The sequence below is a fragment of the Sinocyclocheilus anshuiensis genome, unplaced genomic scaffold, assembly GCF_001515605.1.
Source record: "Sinocyclocheilus anshuiensis isolate Anshui unplaced genomic scaffold, SAMN03320099.WGS_v1.1 scaffold850, whole genome shotgun sequence".
Taxonomy (NCBI): domain Eukaryota; kingdom Metazoa; phylum Chordata; class Actinopteri; order Cypriniformes; family Cyprinidae; genus Sinocyclocheilus; species Sinocyclocheilus anshuiensis.
In genome coordinates this window covers 2,075,388-2,093,593 of record NW_015537937.1, presented here as the reverse complement: position 1 = coordinate 2,093,593, position 18,206 = coordinate 2,075,388, and the positions used below count along the sequence as shown (strand labels likewise).

General features: G+C 34.7%; 1 protein-coding gene across 3 annotated transcripts in view; it reads right to left on the bottom strand.

Annotated features, from left to right (window-relative positions):
* The window catches only part of gpc5c (glypican 5c), a 131,606-nt gene that overhangs the window by 6,059 nt on the left and 107,341 nt on the right, over positions 1-18,206 (bottom strand). The window contains exon 8 of one of the 3 annotated variants that reach the window (XM_016449318.1): positions 11,902-12,084. The exons of the other annotated variants lie outside the window; for them this stretch is intronic. Coding sequence (XP_016304804.1) covers positions 11,963-12,084 — 122 coding nt within the window. The 3' untranslated portion in view covers positions 11,902-11,962. Of the gene's footprint in view, positions 1-11,901; positions 12,085-18,206 lie in introns of those variants that run through there. 3 annotated transcript variants of the gene reach the window in all.

The following is an 18,206-nucleotide window of genomic DNA, read 5'->3' as shown; positions in this document are numbered from 1 at the left end:
CTTGTTGTTTGTCATTTCTCCGATCACAAATGCAGACATGGTTTTATGTTACGCTCCGACCGGACACGGCATCACAGTATGGTAAGGGGCGTAACATTTCCGTAACACACTTGAGGTATTCGGCCAATCACAACGCACTGGATAGCTGGCTAATCAGAGCACACCTTGCTTTTCAGACCGATGAGCTTTGTAAAAATCGACGCGTTTCAGAAAGGCAGGGCATAGAGGAGAAACAATAATGTACAGTATGTGGAAAATAATGTGTTTTTTGAACCTTAAACCACATAAACACATTTCATTACACCAAATACACAAAATAATGTTCTTTTTAGCAACATCATATGACCCCTTTAAGACAGATGATTATTATTTGTGTACATTTAAGGCAGAAAGAGAACATGTATATACACTTGCCTTCAATAAATACAACTTTTAGTGGTGCACCAGTTCTCTGGATTGCTGTTTATCGCTGCTAATCCCACTGCACGTGTTGGACCCCGAAAATAAACACTTGTTTATCTTACAGAGCTCATAACCAGGGCACTAAAATAGCTGCACTATTTACAATTGAACCGAAATAGACCCAGACTGTCTTAACAACCTGTGCAAAACAGACAGAAAAGCAAAACTACAAATCTCTGGAGAGTGCGTCACATCGTCTGGTTTGCTCAAGTGGAAAAGCTCTCAAAGCCGACTCTAAAAGCTACAAAACACCACAAAAATCAAAACACCTGCCAGCTCTCTTTAAAAGCATTTGCACTCCGCAGCAACCAAACCAGCATTCAAGCCGCCCGCTATGTTTTTTTCCTTCCATCATTTCATCCTTGGGTTTATTCCACCTATCAGTCTACCCTTTGGTTTATTTCTTCCATCAGTCTCTCTCTGGGTGACTTGCAAGTCCCACTGGTCACACAACCTGGCTTCACTTATGAAACTCAGTAGGAAAGAATGTATTCAGATACTATCACTTGCCATGTAACCAAAACTGCATGTGCTGCAGACTTTGCTACTTAAGCCACATTGGGAGGTGCTCATTTGCAAAGACTAAAAAAAAACTATTTTCTAAAAAGAAAGAAACAGACAAGAAAAGAAAGCTTTCTCTTGGATTTGGTTAATGTCTCATGAAGGAGTCAAATGCATTCATCGAAACTTTTTGGTTCCAAGCACTGGGTATTTAAAGCTATAGACTGATTCAGATTCATGGATTACGGAGGTCACTGTTTTTAGATTTAGACTCCTCGTCTGTGTGACTTGCAGCCTTGCTGATTGCGAGATGATTCAGCATTATGGTGTTGTGGTAGGAAAGATGGACTGAGAGAAAGAGAGAGAGAGAAAAGTGGATTGGTACATTCATGACTCTGACTGGGTGGGAAGTGATCAGCAGCTGATGGGAAAGACGACCGTTACCCATGACCTTTGTTTCTCAGCGTTGCCAATTTTGGTATTTCGTCACCAAATTATGTGACTTTCTCATTGTTGCTCCGACTTTTATTAACGTTTTGTGACAAGGAGCTATTTTGGCGATATTTACATATATTTGGTCTTTGATGTTTGATCTTTTTGGTGGTTAACAAACAAACATAACAAAAAAGTCAGGCAGGCATTCTGTCGTTTGTAACATCTTCTCTGTTCTCCCGTTATCATTTCACAAGTAAATATAGCTGAAATCACAGTACAGCTGTTGCCTTTAATATGTGTATGGTGATTTTGCTTTTTTTTTAAATCCGGATTTTAGCAGTGCAGAGCAGCATATTGGTAGTAACTGCATATAGTCTTAATGGATAGCATTGTCTGACAACAGAAATATAAAAATATGTAAATAAGAACATTTTTATTTGAAATTTGGCTTTATTAAAATATGAATAGGCTGTATAAAATGGAAATGAACACCCTATCAAATCTATAGATTATACCAACTATCTATCTGCATTGTTATCTCTATGTGTTGCGAAATTTTGTTAAATAAAGGTCACATTATAATGTTTTTCAGTGCTTTCTGTATGCTTTTATTGTTTTACCCAGACTCTGGACACTTAAATATGAGAATCTATTATTAAAATATTAATATAACATTTTTAAAACTATGATGCAAAGATCAAAGAGTGAAATAAACCATTTCCTTATTTATTTATCAATTCTTCGTCACAAATGACACAGTCTGTTGGTTACCATTTACATCACAACCAACAAAGTTTGCCAAGCTGGCGTACCATGTGCAATCAAGCTGTAATTTTTCTAAGATATAATTAATTAAAATTAGCTTTAGCAAAACAAATCATGCAGTCAATCATGCAAAAATTAAGTATGTTTTAATTTTGCATCAAAATTTCCCAAAGTGAATTAAACACTCAAAATACTTCAAAAATAGGACCAGTATTATTTTAGTGTTTTGTTCAGATATTCCTAACTAAAACATATAACTTGAACAATATTTTTCCTGTCTTTCAAGCACTGCTATTTCCTTCAGGAAATGCAGTTCTACTTCCAATTTGAGCTCAATTGTAATGAATATTTCACATCAGTTTTAGATTACTTTTAAGTGTTTCTTTTTAGCTAATTGGCCCCATCTCTGATTATGTCCCCATGTCTCTGATCGGTACAGTAATACACTGCTCAGTAGTACTGATGTACTGTACTGTACTGTACTGATGCTGCATTGTCAAGCATTTAGGCGATCGATAAAACAGTCATTCCTGAAGGACCCCAATTATCACACGACACTTTGGACAGCAGCCTAAGGAGTGCCTACAAACTAAACATACTCAAAATACCCAGCCAATTATATCCTGAACTGTCCTAATATCTATAATTCTTCATTCAAAACACATATGAAAATAATCTATAAAACATTACAAGAATATTCAAAAAATGTTTACAACATCATACCTTTATGGACAGCATTTGTAGCATGCTGCCAATTAAAATAAATAAATGCATATTATTTACATAGGTGTAGTTTGCATGTAAATAATTGTTATAATTTGTTAATTGTTAAAATTGTATTTTATGCATTATAAATGGTCCATTCAGCTAGGAAAGATAACTACAAAAAGACAACTGTACAACTTCTTGTAGTGAAGAATTCAGGTCTAAATGCTTTAAAAAAAAAAAAAAACTCCACTTTTCTGCTAAATTGAATGAATTTATCAGCGACAATAACAAAGGCCCCTTATAAGGAGGTGTGAAGGTGTTTTCCATCACTGACTGTCCTTACGAGCTATAATGAGCATATTTCACACGGATTTGTTTATTCAGTTCTGTTTATTCTATTCAGACTGCAGCCACAGTGACCATTTAAACAGGAGGATGACCTTCTGTTGCCTGGCAATCCACCTTTATAGAGCAGCTCTGATAAAGAGCATTCAGCAGAAGCATAATAAAGGCCAAAGAGAGAGACAGAGTGGAGAGTAAAGACAGATGAATAAAGGCTATAAAGAAGAAGAGACACAGAGGTAAAACAAAAAAAAAATTTCAATTGAATTATCAAAGTATGAAGTTGTTTATTTAACGCTGCCCCGTGGATGCACTTTGTGTACAGGTTTTGTACAGAATAAAGTCTGATCCACCCTGCAGCTTATTCTAGCTAAGAAACACTCAGTTATAAAAAAAGAGGCGATCTGACTCGCATGTAAAATGTCCAACCATGTCTTTGCATGATGTTTATTCATGGGTAATTCTTAAATCTCATAGAGAGAAATATATACAGATGTACAGACCTCATTTACTTAAACAAAACATCTGAAGTTTTTTTAATGGCATGCAAACTAACTTTGGAAAATCCAGGAACTTTTTCCTTGTACATGCTCATTACAGCCTGAGACTATCATTATTAAACACTATCTTAGCTAAATTGCATACTATTGATAATAAAACTATTACAATTAAGCTGTTGACAATGAAACATACAATAACATTCAAAAGTCTGGGGTTTGTAAGATCTTTTTTTTTTTTATGTTTTTGAAAGAAGTCATTTGTGCTCACCAAGGCTGTGATCAAAATACAGGACAAACAGCAGTATTGTGAAATAATTGTTTTCTATATTCATACATTTTAGAATATAATTTATTCCTGTGATGGCAAAGCTGAATTTTCAGCAGTTATTACTCCAGCCGTCAGTGTAACATAATATGCTGATTTGGTGCTCAAGAAGCATTTCTTCTTATTATCGATGTTATAAATAGCTGTGCTGCTTAATATTTTTAAGTATATTTTGTGAAAGTTCAAAAGAACAGAATTTTATTTGAAATATCAATTTTTTATAACAATATAAATGTATTTGCTGTCACTCCCGATCAATTCAATGCATCCTAGCTCAATACAAGTATTAATTTTTTAAAAATAAATATGTATTGCATATGTATTGTGAAAAGCACTATACAAATAAATGACTTTTTTTTCCAAAACACATAGACATTTGGTTCAAATTTGGTCTATTACAGTTTATATAACAGACATATTTATAATTTTCCAAATTAGCATAAGCTAAAATACAACTTTAATTGCCAAAAATATTAAGTAATTGAAGTCTGATTAAAATGGACTATGGGAATATGATATTACAAAACTGACTCAATGACAGACAGACAGACCGACAGACAGACAGATAGACAGATAGATAGATAGATAGATAGATAGATAGATAGATAGATAGATAGATAGACTGCTGTCAGACCTCAAACTCTAGACATATGTAGCTGCATAAGCTTTTATAGATTCCAGTGAAGGATCTCTTGAGTGTGAGTGTGAGTGAGCGAGAGAGAAATGTTGTGTTCACAATGACTTCTGTAAACGCAGACACAGTCCTCTCCATAGGGATGCAGTCAGACTGGGTCAGAGCTACATGTAGGAGGACTAAACCACTAGCAGAGGTCACAAAAAAAACACCCACACGCACAAACACAGCATTGCTGCAATCACTGAAAAAGACAGTGGTCAACTTTACACTGACCCACTTAGCGGCAAGAAAAACTACACTGTTAGGCAAGTATTTCATAAATTGTACACCGAAAGTGAGCAATATGACGGACACTCCCATTTCATTACAATCAACAAAGCTGTCCCAGCAGATTTACACTGTTTCATGTGACGGTTTGAGCCCTGCAGTCCAGTGCTCACTCACTGTTCTGGACTCTCACAAATAAATACTGTAATCATTGAAGCTGTATACACTGCAAAATACAGTAGATCTCTTATTTACACTGTGTTGATTATAATGGGTGAGTTTTAGTTTTGCTAGGTTGCTTGCATGCGGTGTATTTGGGAAACACCATCTACTTTACAAAGTGACCATGACAACATACTGTAATTCCAAATAGTTTGGTTTTAATGTTTCTCTGATTTGTTATAATTCTTATTTTCAGTTTGGTTCTGCACACATCAAACTGCCTAAATTCAATCTTTATATCTTTATGACTAGATAGGTCTGGATTCATGTGCAATGGACGTCTGCAAAAGTTGCTGCAAAAAAAAAAAATTATAAATAGGGAGAGGGAAAAAATATAATCAGCAGCAGAGGAACTTTTTCATGTTTGGTTAATTGTGATAATTATGCCATAATTATTAGGAATGCACCATTTTGACTGATGACTACTAAATTGCTAATACTATTTGACTAAATACATTAAATAAAATACTTTAAATTAAAATCAATAATTTTAAGTAAAATGAAGCATCACAACAATATAATTTACAGTATAAAATTTTGATATTCATTTTGATATTTCCTAAAGATTACATTAAACAGTGTTATTAAATTATTTGTGTTTTAAAAAAAATTAAGGTGACCATTTAGGTGACCATTAATTGATGCAAAAAAAAATCTATATTTAAAAATAGGAAAAATGAAAATGCACAATTAATTATACAGTATCTAGTTAAAAATAAAACCTATAATACCAGCCAATAATCATTATGGTATTGCAATATGGATCCTTATATATGGAATGTTATGTAAAATATGGTAATAAGGCATTAAGAAATTATATATGCGCTAATTTGCAAACATTACAAGAACAGAAATCTGAACATTGAATAAAGACATTTCATTTTGATGGCATATTACAGTAAAAGGTTTTAGATATTTCCTTTTTTTTTCACTCCATACAGTAAACTATAAAACTATAAAAATAAAATAACTGCCATAAAAATAAAATAAAATAAAATGTAGGGATAATATATTAATGAGGCGTTTAACACTTAAATCTCTTCAGAATATAGACAGGAATAAAACTAAATTGTTTAATGCATGTATGTGCTACTGAAGTGAAGATTTCTGACTCAGTGTAGGAACTAAACTAAAAACTAAAAACTAATTTGGAGAAAATGGTCTTTACAGATTGAAATCCATAGTTGCAAATAGCATGCAATAAAATAAACACTTAAATATGTATTTAATATGTAAATATGTAATTAAAAAAAAATTGTTTTTGCCTGGAGTGTCTTGCCTTAAAACAAAGCAATAGCCTGACTGTGGAAGGATGTGATGTTTGGCAGTTCATTATCCAAGCAAACATCAGGTAGAAAGTACAGGATATAACCAAAGATGAGTCCAGACTTTCAATAAGCACAAGTAAAACTAATGTGCCATGTGTATATTCCTGTGAAGGCTGTACGAGTGTGAAAGTGTGGAGGAAGCTTCCCTAAAATACAAGAATTTTTGACCTGAGGTTATCTCTGCATTTAAGAGATATTAAACAGTCTGCAGGGAGCCATCTCATTAGATTAGCACATCATAAACTCCCCAGACAGACCTCAGGACTACAGCGATGAGTGAGGAAAAATACAGCAAATGAGAAGCACTTAGGATAGTAATAGTACCTCTTCCCAAAAAGCCGCATGATTTGAGGTACCATGTCCGTAAACGGCACAGATTGTGTTACGCCCCCAAAGTTTAATGCTTATGGTTAGGGGTTTGTTCAAATCCACAAAACATGGTGAAGTTCAACACAACTGTTTCACGAACCCAGAGCAGATCCATCACTCACACGCCATATAAACATTTCTCTTTGTGGGCAAACACTCGAATCCCAATGTTTGCGTTCGAGAGTGTGTTTCTGGATAAACTCGGAGAACATCACAGCAGAGGAAAGTTAGGCCGCTAATGGGATGTTGATATTTCAAACATCAAAACAACACTCTTCATCCACAACGAGCCATCCCAAACTCCTGCTTTCTTTAGGGAAACAAAAACATACATGGAGGCTTGTGGGATTTTGAGCGTTCTGTGCGTGTTTGTGCAGCCCAAACTTGCGTATACATCACAAAATAATTAAATGGCTTCATTCCTTTCTTTCTTTTTTATTTTGAGAAGTGAAAACTCCACCTCAGTGGAGTTACAAATTGCATAATATCTGTTTAATAGCATTTTATGATGAAAAATAAAGTTAACAAATTTAATGTAACAACTATCACTGAGCATTTTGTCCATAGCAAATTAAACAGCTAAAATTGTATCTTATATATAAACAATAAAATAATTATAATACATTTATGCATTTAGATTTACAGAATTACACTACTTCTGTATATATATATATATATATATATATATATATACTGAAAATCCTCCTAGCTCTCAAATCTTATTTGTACTTGTGTGCACATTTATACATTTTGAGTTGCCATCAGCTATGATATATGAAAGAACAAAAGCTTTTTAACATTACTGAACACTGACATGAAACCAGGCACAATGTGTCATGATGCACAAGCTAATATATGTGCAATCATGATTGTCCAAGACCATACCAGGGTCATGCATAATTCTGAGGCACAATTTAGAGACACAGAGCTTGGAAATGATGCGTCAATGCACTATTTTTTTGTGGAACATTTACGCTGACATGCTTTTTTTAATGCACAAATGACAGTGGTCAGCACTTCTGTCAAAAAAGCGGACTTTTCTGACTCACCAGGAGGAAGTCAGGCTCTCAGAGCGTGACTACACATCATCACATAACACTAATGAATCTGACTATCCTGCAAAACGCACCAGTGCAACTGCATGCCCACGTCAGCATTTCAGTGTGTTGCACATGAGATGTGCCAGACTGTAGCATCCGATTCTCTAGTTAACCTGGGTTTGCACATTCTAGTTTGCAGAAAGAGCCTTTATGTGCCACACAACGAGGGCCAATTTACAATACATGCATTTTACAGGACTTTGTTTGTACATTAACAAAGTTTGCTTTATGTATCAAAAAAACAGTCAGTAATAGGTGTGACAGTAACGTCTATCATAATTAAACTACATTTTAAATTAGTGTGCCTACAGTGGAATTTATTTAGAAAGTGTTTTTACAGTAAGCGCCTAATCAAATTAGCATTATTGACATTGTTCTGCTAAAAGCTATTAGCCAATTACAGCTTTACCATAACATAGTGCTGCTAACACAAAACAACACTGTACCAAAAAAACAGGTGTCATGGTACATTTTTGGTTTAGGTTTTTTTTTTGTCATATTTCTATATTTTGTAGACAAGAAGACAGGTGTGTATGTGTAATTGAGAGGGTTCACTGGTCATTAAGGGGCTCATAGGTCATTAAGCTCGCTGTGGGATCTCATTCACAGTCTGGGCTAATTAAAGAGACGTTAAATTGTTCACTTGGGAACAGGACTAAGCACTTTCCCAGACAAGGAAAATTATGATTAAATAGAAGTCACAAGTGGGCCACATCCAGTGGCCTTTCAGGCTGATCTGAGACCTTGTCGCTCTTCAAAAAAAAAATTATTATGCTAAGGCGTAATGTAGAGGAGCCTGTTAATATATAAAAATAATCACTTGCGACCTGAAAATGAAGGGTATATATTATCTTTCATTTTTTTATCCTCCTACAAAAACAACACCACAATGGAAAGCCTGGACAACAGCAAATTATGATCCCCTATTCTCAGTCCCTACAGGTAACTAACCAACTAAATACATTTCTGGAGAACAGACCTTATAAAACTGATCTAGCACAGGATGACACGATAAACCAAATGAGTCAGTATGTGAAAAAATAGAGTCATATTTACATTTAGACATTGCTGGGTTTCAATATTTTACAAAATTGCTCACCAAATAGTATTTAATATATTTACTTAGTATCTATAGAAACTACGGATCCAAGGCACTTCTTCCAGTTCCAAAATGTTAAAAAGCCTTTATTCAACCATGGCTCCCTCTAGAAACATTAAAAATGACTAGAACACTGCACACTGATGTATTTCGGCCATCCAGCCTTCCTCAGAGCGTGTCAAGTACAAAATTAGCTTTTCTTGTTGAGTAGGTCATCCTGTTGTAGTGGTGACACTTTATTCAAAGCCTGATCGACCACTCTTTTCTGATAGCCTCTCTGTTTAAAACGATATTTCATATCCATAGCCAGACGATTAAATTCAGAGTCTTGATCACATATCCGTCTTAATCTTTGGAATTGACCCAGTGGAATGCTTTCTGTCAGATGTTTTGGATGAAAGCTCTTTGAGTGCAAAATGGTGTTACAATCTGTATTCTTTCTGAAAAGTGAAGTATGTAGACATCCATCTTGATCTTTATAAATAGAAATGTCTAAAAAATTTATTTTTATGTATTGTATTCAAGGCTCAACTTAATGCATGTATTTATGGAATTCAAAAATGTAATTCGGTTTCATCTCCTTCAATAATCATGCAGATGTCATCAATATATCTGGTCCACCATTTTATTTTCGTAAAAAAAGGATTAGTCATAGCATTAAACACATACTCCTTCTCCCACTGTCCCAAAAAAAGATTGGCATAATTTGGTGCAAAACATGGCTTAATAAAATAATCAATATATTGTGAACATGGTTCCAAGAGACTCCCATTATTAGAAATGATAGGACGTCCAGGAGGTTTGTTCAAATTTTTGTGAATTTTTGGCAACATATAAAAACATGCAATGCGTGGATTTTTAACATAGAGAAATTTAAATCCATTGTCCGTAATCCAGTTCTTTTCTCTTGCATCAGTTAATAAAGATAGCAATTCCTTTTTCATCATTTCTGTTGGATCATTCCGTAGATGTTGATAAAAGTCCTCATTCTTAAGTTGTCGATAGGCCTCTTCTATATACAAGTCTCTACTCCATATTACTACAGCTCCACCTTTATCCGCTGGCTTAATGACCAAATCTTTATTAGTTGATAAGGAGATCAATGCATCTTGCTCTTTTCTTGTTAGATTCTTTTTTGATGGTTTAATATCCTTCTTAAAAAGTAATTCTACATCATAATTGACCTTTTTGACAAAGGTATTAATGGTTGCATTCTGGATTGGAGGCAGAAAGTAAGATTTTGGTTTAAACTTAGATGGATTTCTTGAAGATTCTTGGTTCTCTCCTGACATGTCAGTCGGTATTTGAGTTATTCGTCCATACCATGCTCTCAACTGCAAATTGCGATGGAAACGAAATAAGTCAATTTTAGTTTTAAATTCTGTTGTTTGATGCGTCGGAGCAAATGAGAGGCCTTTTGATAAAACTTGTACAGCATCATCTGTTAATGGAAAACTTCACTACAGTGTCCTTTTGGTAAGACTGCGTGCACTCGGACGCCGTTGATTGTTTAACTGTCTTCTTTCTCCCTCTCCTTGTCTTTCTCTTGCTCTTGAATGGTTCATTATTGGTTTGGGCTGTGACTGTAAAAAACTGCTGGAATCAGCTCTACTATCAGAAAGGTAATCATCATCACTACTGGTCAAGTTAAAGGAGACTGAATGTTCGGTGCGCTGTGTTCTCTTTTCGGACAATCCTCTCTGCTTATTACGTGTTGGTCTTTTCCAGGTGTAAACCCTTCCATCCTTATAATCCTTTTCATCTCTCTTAAATTTGTCCACCTTCTGTTTCTTTACATTTTCAGTAAATTTAAGCAGTTCATCCTGTAATTGGACTTCCAAATTTTATTTTTCTTCAGTCACTGCATTATTTTCAAGTTGGTTTCTAATTTCATTTATCTCCTGTTGAACCAGTGAGCCATGTTTGAATAAAGGCTTTTTAACATTTTGGAACTGGAAGAAGTGCCTTGGATCCGTAGTTTCTATAGATATAATTTTGAACCCTACCAAAGAGCACCTTCTGGGACTATTAAACGGAGGTCCTTTCAGCAAGTAGCGCTCCAATATGTTTTCTTTGAGTTGTTAATATTTACTTAGTATTTTATTTATTCATCAATCATAAAAGCTATAAAGATATGCATTGTTACCAATGAGTTTCCAAATATTTGACATTTGAAGAGAACGGTGTTTAAAAATAACTATTGTATGAATATCCAATATAATAATAATAATAATAATGAATAATAAGTTATTCATCATCATTATCATCTTATTTTCCTTCCTTCCAATTTATCTTTTTTATATGTTTCTTTTATTGTTATTTTATTTCTTATGCATCTGATGTGATTATTTTATGATTATTTAAAAAAATATATGTAAAGAGCGTTTTAAATAAGTGGTAAATTACTATTATTTTGTATTTATTTTTAAAATACATATGCATGTTTATATAGTAGATTTTCATATACAGTGTTCTTCAAAAGTATGTATAGGAAGATATACATACATGATAATATATACAATACCCTTGCCACTTGTGACAGCATGCATAAAAAAAAATAAAAAATAAAACATTTTTATTTCAAACTGCAAATATCTTCACTGCAGTTCTACCCTGGACTACTAGATGCACACAAGAGATGAGGAAGTGTGTTCCCACAGTTATTAATTAGCAAAATACACACAAAAGGAAGCCACCAGGTCCACAAACTAACTATCTAGATCCACTTGAAATCTTTGGAGACATCAGCGCATGCTTTTCTTCATGTCTTTTGACTGAGCGCCGAGCCCATCAACGGCACAATCACGTAAATAAGGTTGTCATAGAAACTTGGCCTTTACTGCAATTAGTAGGCATGGGGCGGATCAGAAGCAGGAAGGGAGAGAGTGGGTTAGCCTATCAGTTAGCTGGTGTCAATCACGGCAGCCGACACCAGCTCTGAGCCGAACGCTGCTGCTGGAGGAGGAATTGATAAGCAAGGCAGCGATACACTGGTGATGTGTGAAGGTGGCAGCTGAAGGTGACCTGAGTTAGGAGGAAGACGCACACACACAAACAGGTTAGGACACACAAAACTCAAGTACCTAGACACAAATACACACACATGCTGCTTTCTGTGATGGATGGAGCCTGACATTGATGTAGTTCGGTCAGAAACAAAGCCACCTGTCACATCACACACTACATAGGAGGCAAAAAGCATCTCACCATCTGTTAAGACAAAGTATGCAGTCCATTAGGAAGACATTTTATAAAAAGTTTCTTCTCAAGGAGTTTGAATTTAAATGGCAACAATTAAATTTAGGATAGAGAAATGTATCTATTTTTAATGCATATAAGGCATATAACTACAACTAAAATAAATAAATAAACAGGCGTGGCAGTGGCGTCGAGGGCTTGGGCCCGTCATCGCTGCTTGCAGCTATATTTATTTTATTTTGTTTAATGTTTTTGGGGCCCTTAACATGCTCAAAAACACTTGAAACTTTGCACACATGATAAAAATAAAAAATAAAAATAAAATAAATAAAAAAACCTTGATAAACTTAATTTTCCAAGAGTCATACACAATTTATTTTAAATCTATTTTGTCCGTTTAAATTGCGTCCTGTTTGCTATTCAATTCAAATTTATTATACAATTCAGTAATGTGTCAATGTTTCTGAATGCTGTTTACTATTGCCTACAGTTACAGAGGAACGGCTGTATCTTTACTAGAAACAATTGCTTGTGATTTTCCTCATTTGTAAGACACATTAGATAAAAGAATCTGCTGAATGAATAAATGTGACCCTGGACCACAAAACCAGTCATAAGGGTCAATTTTTTTTATATATATATTTTTATACATCATCTGAAAGCTGAATAAATAAGTTTCCATTGATGTAAGGTTTGTTAGGATTAGACAATATTTGGTCGAGAAAAACTATTAGAAAATCTGGAATTTGAGGGAGCAAAAAAATAAAATAATTGCCTTTAAAGTTGTCCAAATGAAGCTCGTAGCAATGCATATTACTAATCAGAAATTAACTTTTGATATATTTACGGTAAGAAATTTACGAAAAATCTTCATGGAACACATCCTAATGATTTTTGGCATAAAAGAAAAATCGATAATTTTGACCCATACAATGTATTGTTGGCTATTGCTACAAATATACCCGTGCTACTCATGACTGGTTTTGTGGTCCAGGGTCACAAATATAAATGTCCAGAAATCTTCCTTGTCCAAACCACTTCCTATACCATCTCATTTCAGCTTGTCAAAGCATCAAAAATCATTCCCTTCTTCCACATCCAGTTTCTGAGTCCCTCTCGGAACCGCTGTTGCCACATTAGCGCCGGTTGCTAAGATACCCCAAAGATTCCGGTATCCCCATGTGCCCCATCCAAGCCCACAGCCATTTAGACGGAGTTCTGCTTTCCCAGCTTTGGTTACCGAGGGAAGAAAATTGGTATTTTGGAGGAGAGGAGAGTACCAGAGCGAGAGAGAGAGAAAGCAGGAACTCTGAGCTGAAAACATCCCACAATCCATCTTCTGCCATGGTAGCCAAATAGTCAAGCCCATAAACAAAGACAACATGAAGAGTGATCAGCAATAATGAGCTGTTCTAAATGGCCGCCGGCCTTCTTTTAGCCCAACAAAGTAATAAAACAGTTGAAAAGCGACCAGACAGGCGGAATGACTTGTGGACTAGTGAAGAGAACAAGGCACTTTGACTCGTTGAATATGTTTGCCGTACTGCTTCTTGGAAAATTCAGCTGGTGGAATCCTGCTCAAGAATAAAAAGTAGGCCGAAAACAGTCCTCAGTAGCTAATTCTGAACCTTGGTTGTCTAGTGGAAGAACAACAGCAGAGCTACGTATCTAAAGTACATGTTGATCTAAAGTATCTAAAGTACCCTCTCTGATCATGTTATGGAACATTTCTCATCACGTCATGCTTAGCGGTTATCCAATAACTGCTAAACTGGTGGTGTGTCAGTGGTGGTGGACGTTAAGCTTTGGCTGGAGCTCATCCACAAATTCCACTGAAGTTATAAATCAGTGACGGCTCTGAAATCTGGCATCCGTTCCTGCGCAACACAAACAAAACTCCATTAAACAAGAGACGCCTCGCCACTCACGGAATACTAAACACCAGGATTAGGAGGGTAAATAAAGAGCAATGTGTTCTTCTGTCTGGTGGATCTGCTGTGGTTTCACTGAGAATCAATCACAACACCACAAAATCACAACACTAGGTGCCGCCTGACATGTTAGCATCACTGTATCCACACGCTTAATGTGATTTACCCAAGAAAGACAAGAGCATTTCTTTTAATTCAGGTTCAGGTCTGGGGTTAAGCTATCAACTCTAAATTCAGGGGTTGGTTATGGTTGTGATTTCGTATTGATAAACAACTATTACAGAAGACTCTTAAGTTTCGGCCTAGAATTGTTTGATAGGAATGTTTGCAGGACCAAAAAAGATATTAATTCAGGAATATGTTCTATGGTTAGACAATAAACGCAGGATGAACAGCTTTCGCGACCCATTTTGCTTCTGTAATGCATAATGTTTCCAAGTGAAACAGGATGTTCAACAAGAAAAAAAAGAAAAAAAATTGAATTTAACAGGAATTGACTGGATCATTAAAAGTTGCCATTTCATACCACAGTGGAGGCATACTTAAATGTGAGCCAGGCTGAAGATTTTTGCCTCATCTCAAAGTATTACAATAGTAACAATTAACAAAATTTGTATTAATTTAATGCTTATTTTACTTTAGTAATTTAAAACTATTAGCAACATTGATATTAGTATTATTAATATAAATGGTAATACATATGTTAATATTAATATAAATGGTAGCAAATATCTTAAAATGGTTATTAAAATTGTTGAAAATGTGTTAAATATTAATATTGCAACAGCATATTTTATATGAAAACTAATAACATTTATATTAATATATATGCTAATAATTATGTTTCAATTATACTGCTATGGTAATGTTAAAATTTTTAATAATATTTTAACATCAGTTTTTAAACATTAAATTGTATAATATTATTATTTTATATGAATATTAATAACATTGATATTGCTATTAATATGAATGGTAATGATAATCTTTTACATTTATTATTTAAATATTACACTTCTATTCTATATTTTATATTAATAACATTGGAATCGATATTTATAATTATATTTTTAAATTGTTAACATTAATATTAAAATGATATTAATTTTAATAATATTGTTAATATTAAAATGCTTAAATAACAATTAAAATGTTTTAACAGTAATACTGTTTTCATATTAATATTAAAACCAACTGACTTTATGCATGACTACAGCTGAAACGGTAGTTAAAGGTTTTTTTTATTTGTGCTATTCTATTGATTGTTTTTATTAATAGACTGTTTTATGGATTGTGTTATGTATCTTTTAGCATGCATTCTAATCATATCTTTTTTTTAGGGTGACTTGTAACATTTCTGTATGTCTGGTACATTTACAGGAATGTTTTATTACTGTACAATGTCCCTGTTAACTAAACAAATAAAATAAATAAGTTATTTCAATTGCTGAATGATTACAAAAGACAAGAAAAACTGTTGAAATGATCACAATAAGACCTGGAACATGTGTTGAAAACAATCTACAGGTCAGTTTTGAGTCCATGCTGACTTTAAAGTGTACTTCCAAGGAGCAGGAAGATGGTATCACTGTAAAAACATGGCAATGCTGATAAATGTAGCAGAACAGCTGTTTGGCCTCGTTATGATACAGGGCATGTGATACCGCCATGAATATCTGCTTCTTCTAAGCCTGAACATTACAGGACAAAAAAAATAACATGGTGTACGTGTTTGCAGTGTCAGCCAAATCCACTGATAAAATAGAGCTCAGAGCGTAACCTCTGGACCCTGCTCATATCAAACAGTGAGATGTGACTTAATGATCCAAATGTTTGGCTCCTGTTCCGACACCCTCAATGTGGAACACATCTGCAAATGAATCAACAACACTGGGGTCAGAGGTTAAAGTGTTTAATCACACTGTGCCCGTGGGGCTAGTGCCATGGCCTTGTCCAACTATTCCTCCATCCATTTAAATGCCTCATCGTCATGAGGACGGCACCACCAGGGCACAGGCTCAGGGGTCAACTGAGAGGCCATCTCGTGAAATACTGACCCCTGTGAGAAATGGGATTCATGGAACTTGAATGGCGTGAACGTGACGGAACGGGGTGTCATAAAGAGGGGAGAGAAATACGAGGCTGAATGCAGTTGTGTTGATAAACAGTTTATATGCGACAGTGAAAAACTGCAATCAGACTCCGACTCCAAACAACTGCTACTACAGAATGGAGTCTTATTTTTAAAAGAAAAATCACAAATAAAACCTATTTAATATCGCAATTGTTTATCATAGTCAAAAATAAGATTGTATATACAGAGTTAAAAGGATAGTTTTTATGCCAAAAATGAAACTTCTGTCATTAATTACTCACCCTCATGTCGTTCCAAACCCATAAGATTTTTGAACGTGATTTTGTGTAGCTTGTCAGTGAACTACGGCTCTGTGTAGTAAATGCCGCTCCATCTGAAAGCACGTGCTAGATATTTACTACTAATCACAGGAGCGGCTTTACTGACGAGATGCACATGAAAATCGCATTCGATTTTTTTGCACAGCCCTACCCATAAGACTTTCGTTCATCTTCGGAACACAAATTAAGATATTTTTTGATGAAATCCAAGAGCTTTCTGACCCTACATAGACAGCAATGTAACTACTAAGTTCAAGGCCCAGAAAGGTAAGTAAGGACATCATTGAAATAGTCCATGTGACATCAGTGGTTCAACCGTAATTTTATGAAGCTACGAGAATACTTTTGTGTGCAAAGAAAAACAAAAAAAACTACTTTATTGAACCATTGATGTCACATGGACGATTTTAACAATGTCCTTACTACCTTTCTGGGCCTTGAACGTAGTAGTTCTGTTGCTATAATTCTCGGATTTCATAAAAAAAAATTAAAAATAAAAATAAATTATTTGTGTTCCGAAGATTAGCAAAGCTCTTACTGGTTTGGAACGACATGAGTGTGAGTAATTAATGACAGAATTTTCGTTTTTGGGTGAACTATCCCTTTAAATCTAAAGAAAAGAGCTTCTTTAGAGTGTTTTGTAAACTACAAAACAGTCTCAAACTGTGCTCAGATTTGACCAAAGAGTCAAGGCCCGTTCACACCAAGGACAATAAATATAATGATAAAGATATAGTTTTAAAATTCATTCTAAACTTAAAAGAATAGCAGAATCCACATCACAGCTATAACAATAATGGCACAGAGGAACGATATAATTGAAACTGCTTTCAAAATGATTTTTTTCCCCAGCTGATGAACAATAAAAACATGGATGACCATAATTCATCCTGCTTTAAAGAGTTTAAGCATTTAAAATGGCATATGACAATTGCATGAGCTTATAATAAACAGATTATTAATGCCTTGGTGTGGATGCTGATATAGTTATTGTTAGTTTATAGCCTCAGTGTGAACGGGCCTTCAGAGATATGAACTCTCATTTCTCATTTCTTTGAAGACCAGATTATGTGTCTCAGTTGTTTCTATCAAATAAATTCTAGGAGAAACATACAGTATGAGACATAGTGAAATGTAAATTAAATATAATTATATGATATAGTTCCATTACATGTTGTGGGTAATGAAAGAGAAATCTCCCAAATATATATATCTAAAATAAATAAATAAATAAAATATAAACTATAAATATAAATAAATAAATAATGTTTGATATATGATGCTGTTAACCACAAAAGTCACCTAAATACATAATTCATTGCTCCCTCAGTGTCTCAGAGTTGAAATTCTCAAAAGTCGAAACTCTCAAACATCTTGAGCACATCTGCACATCTCAACATAATCTAACAAAACACCTTCTGCTGGCACACAACACATCCAGAGCACCTATCACAACATCTAACCCTGAGAACTGTGCATCTTCTTCCAGAAGACAGCTGGAGGAAAAACAGACAGCTTATTTCTTTTGGTCAGCTGGTTCACTTGAGTATTATGACCAGGTGCTCAAACAAGACACCTTCAACATAAGGCCCCCCCCCCCCC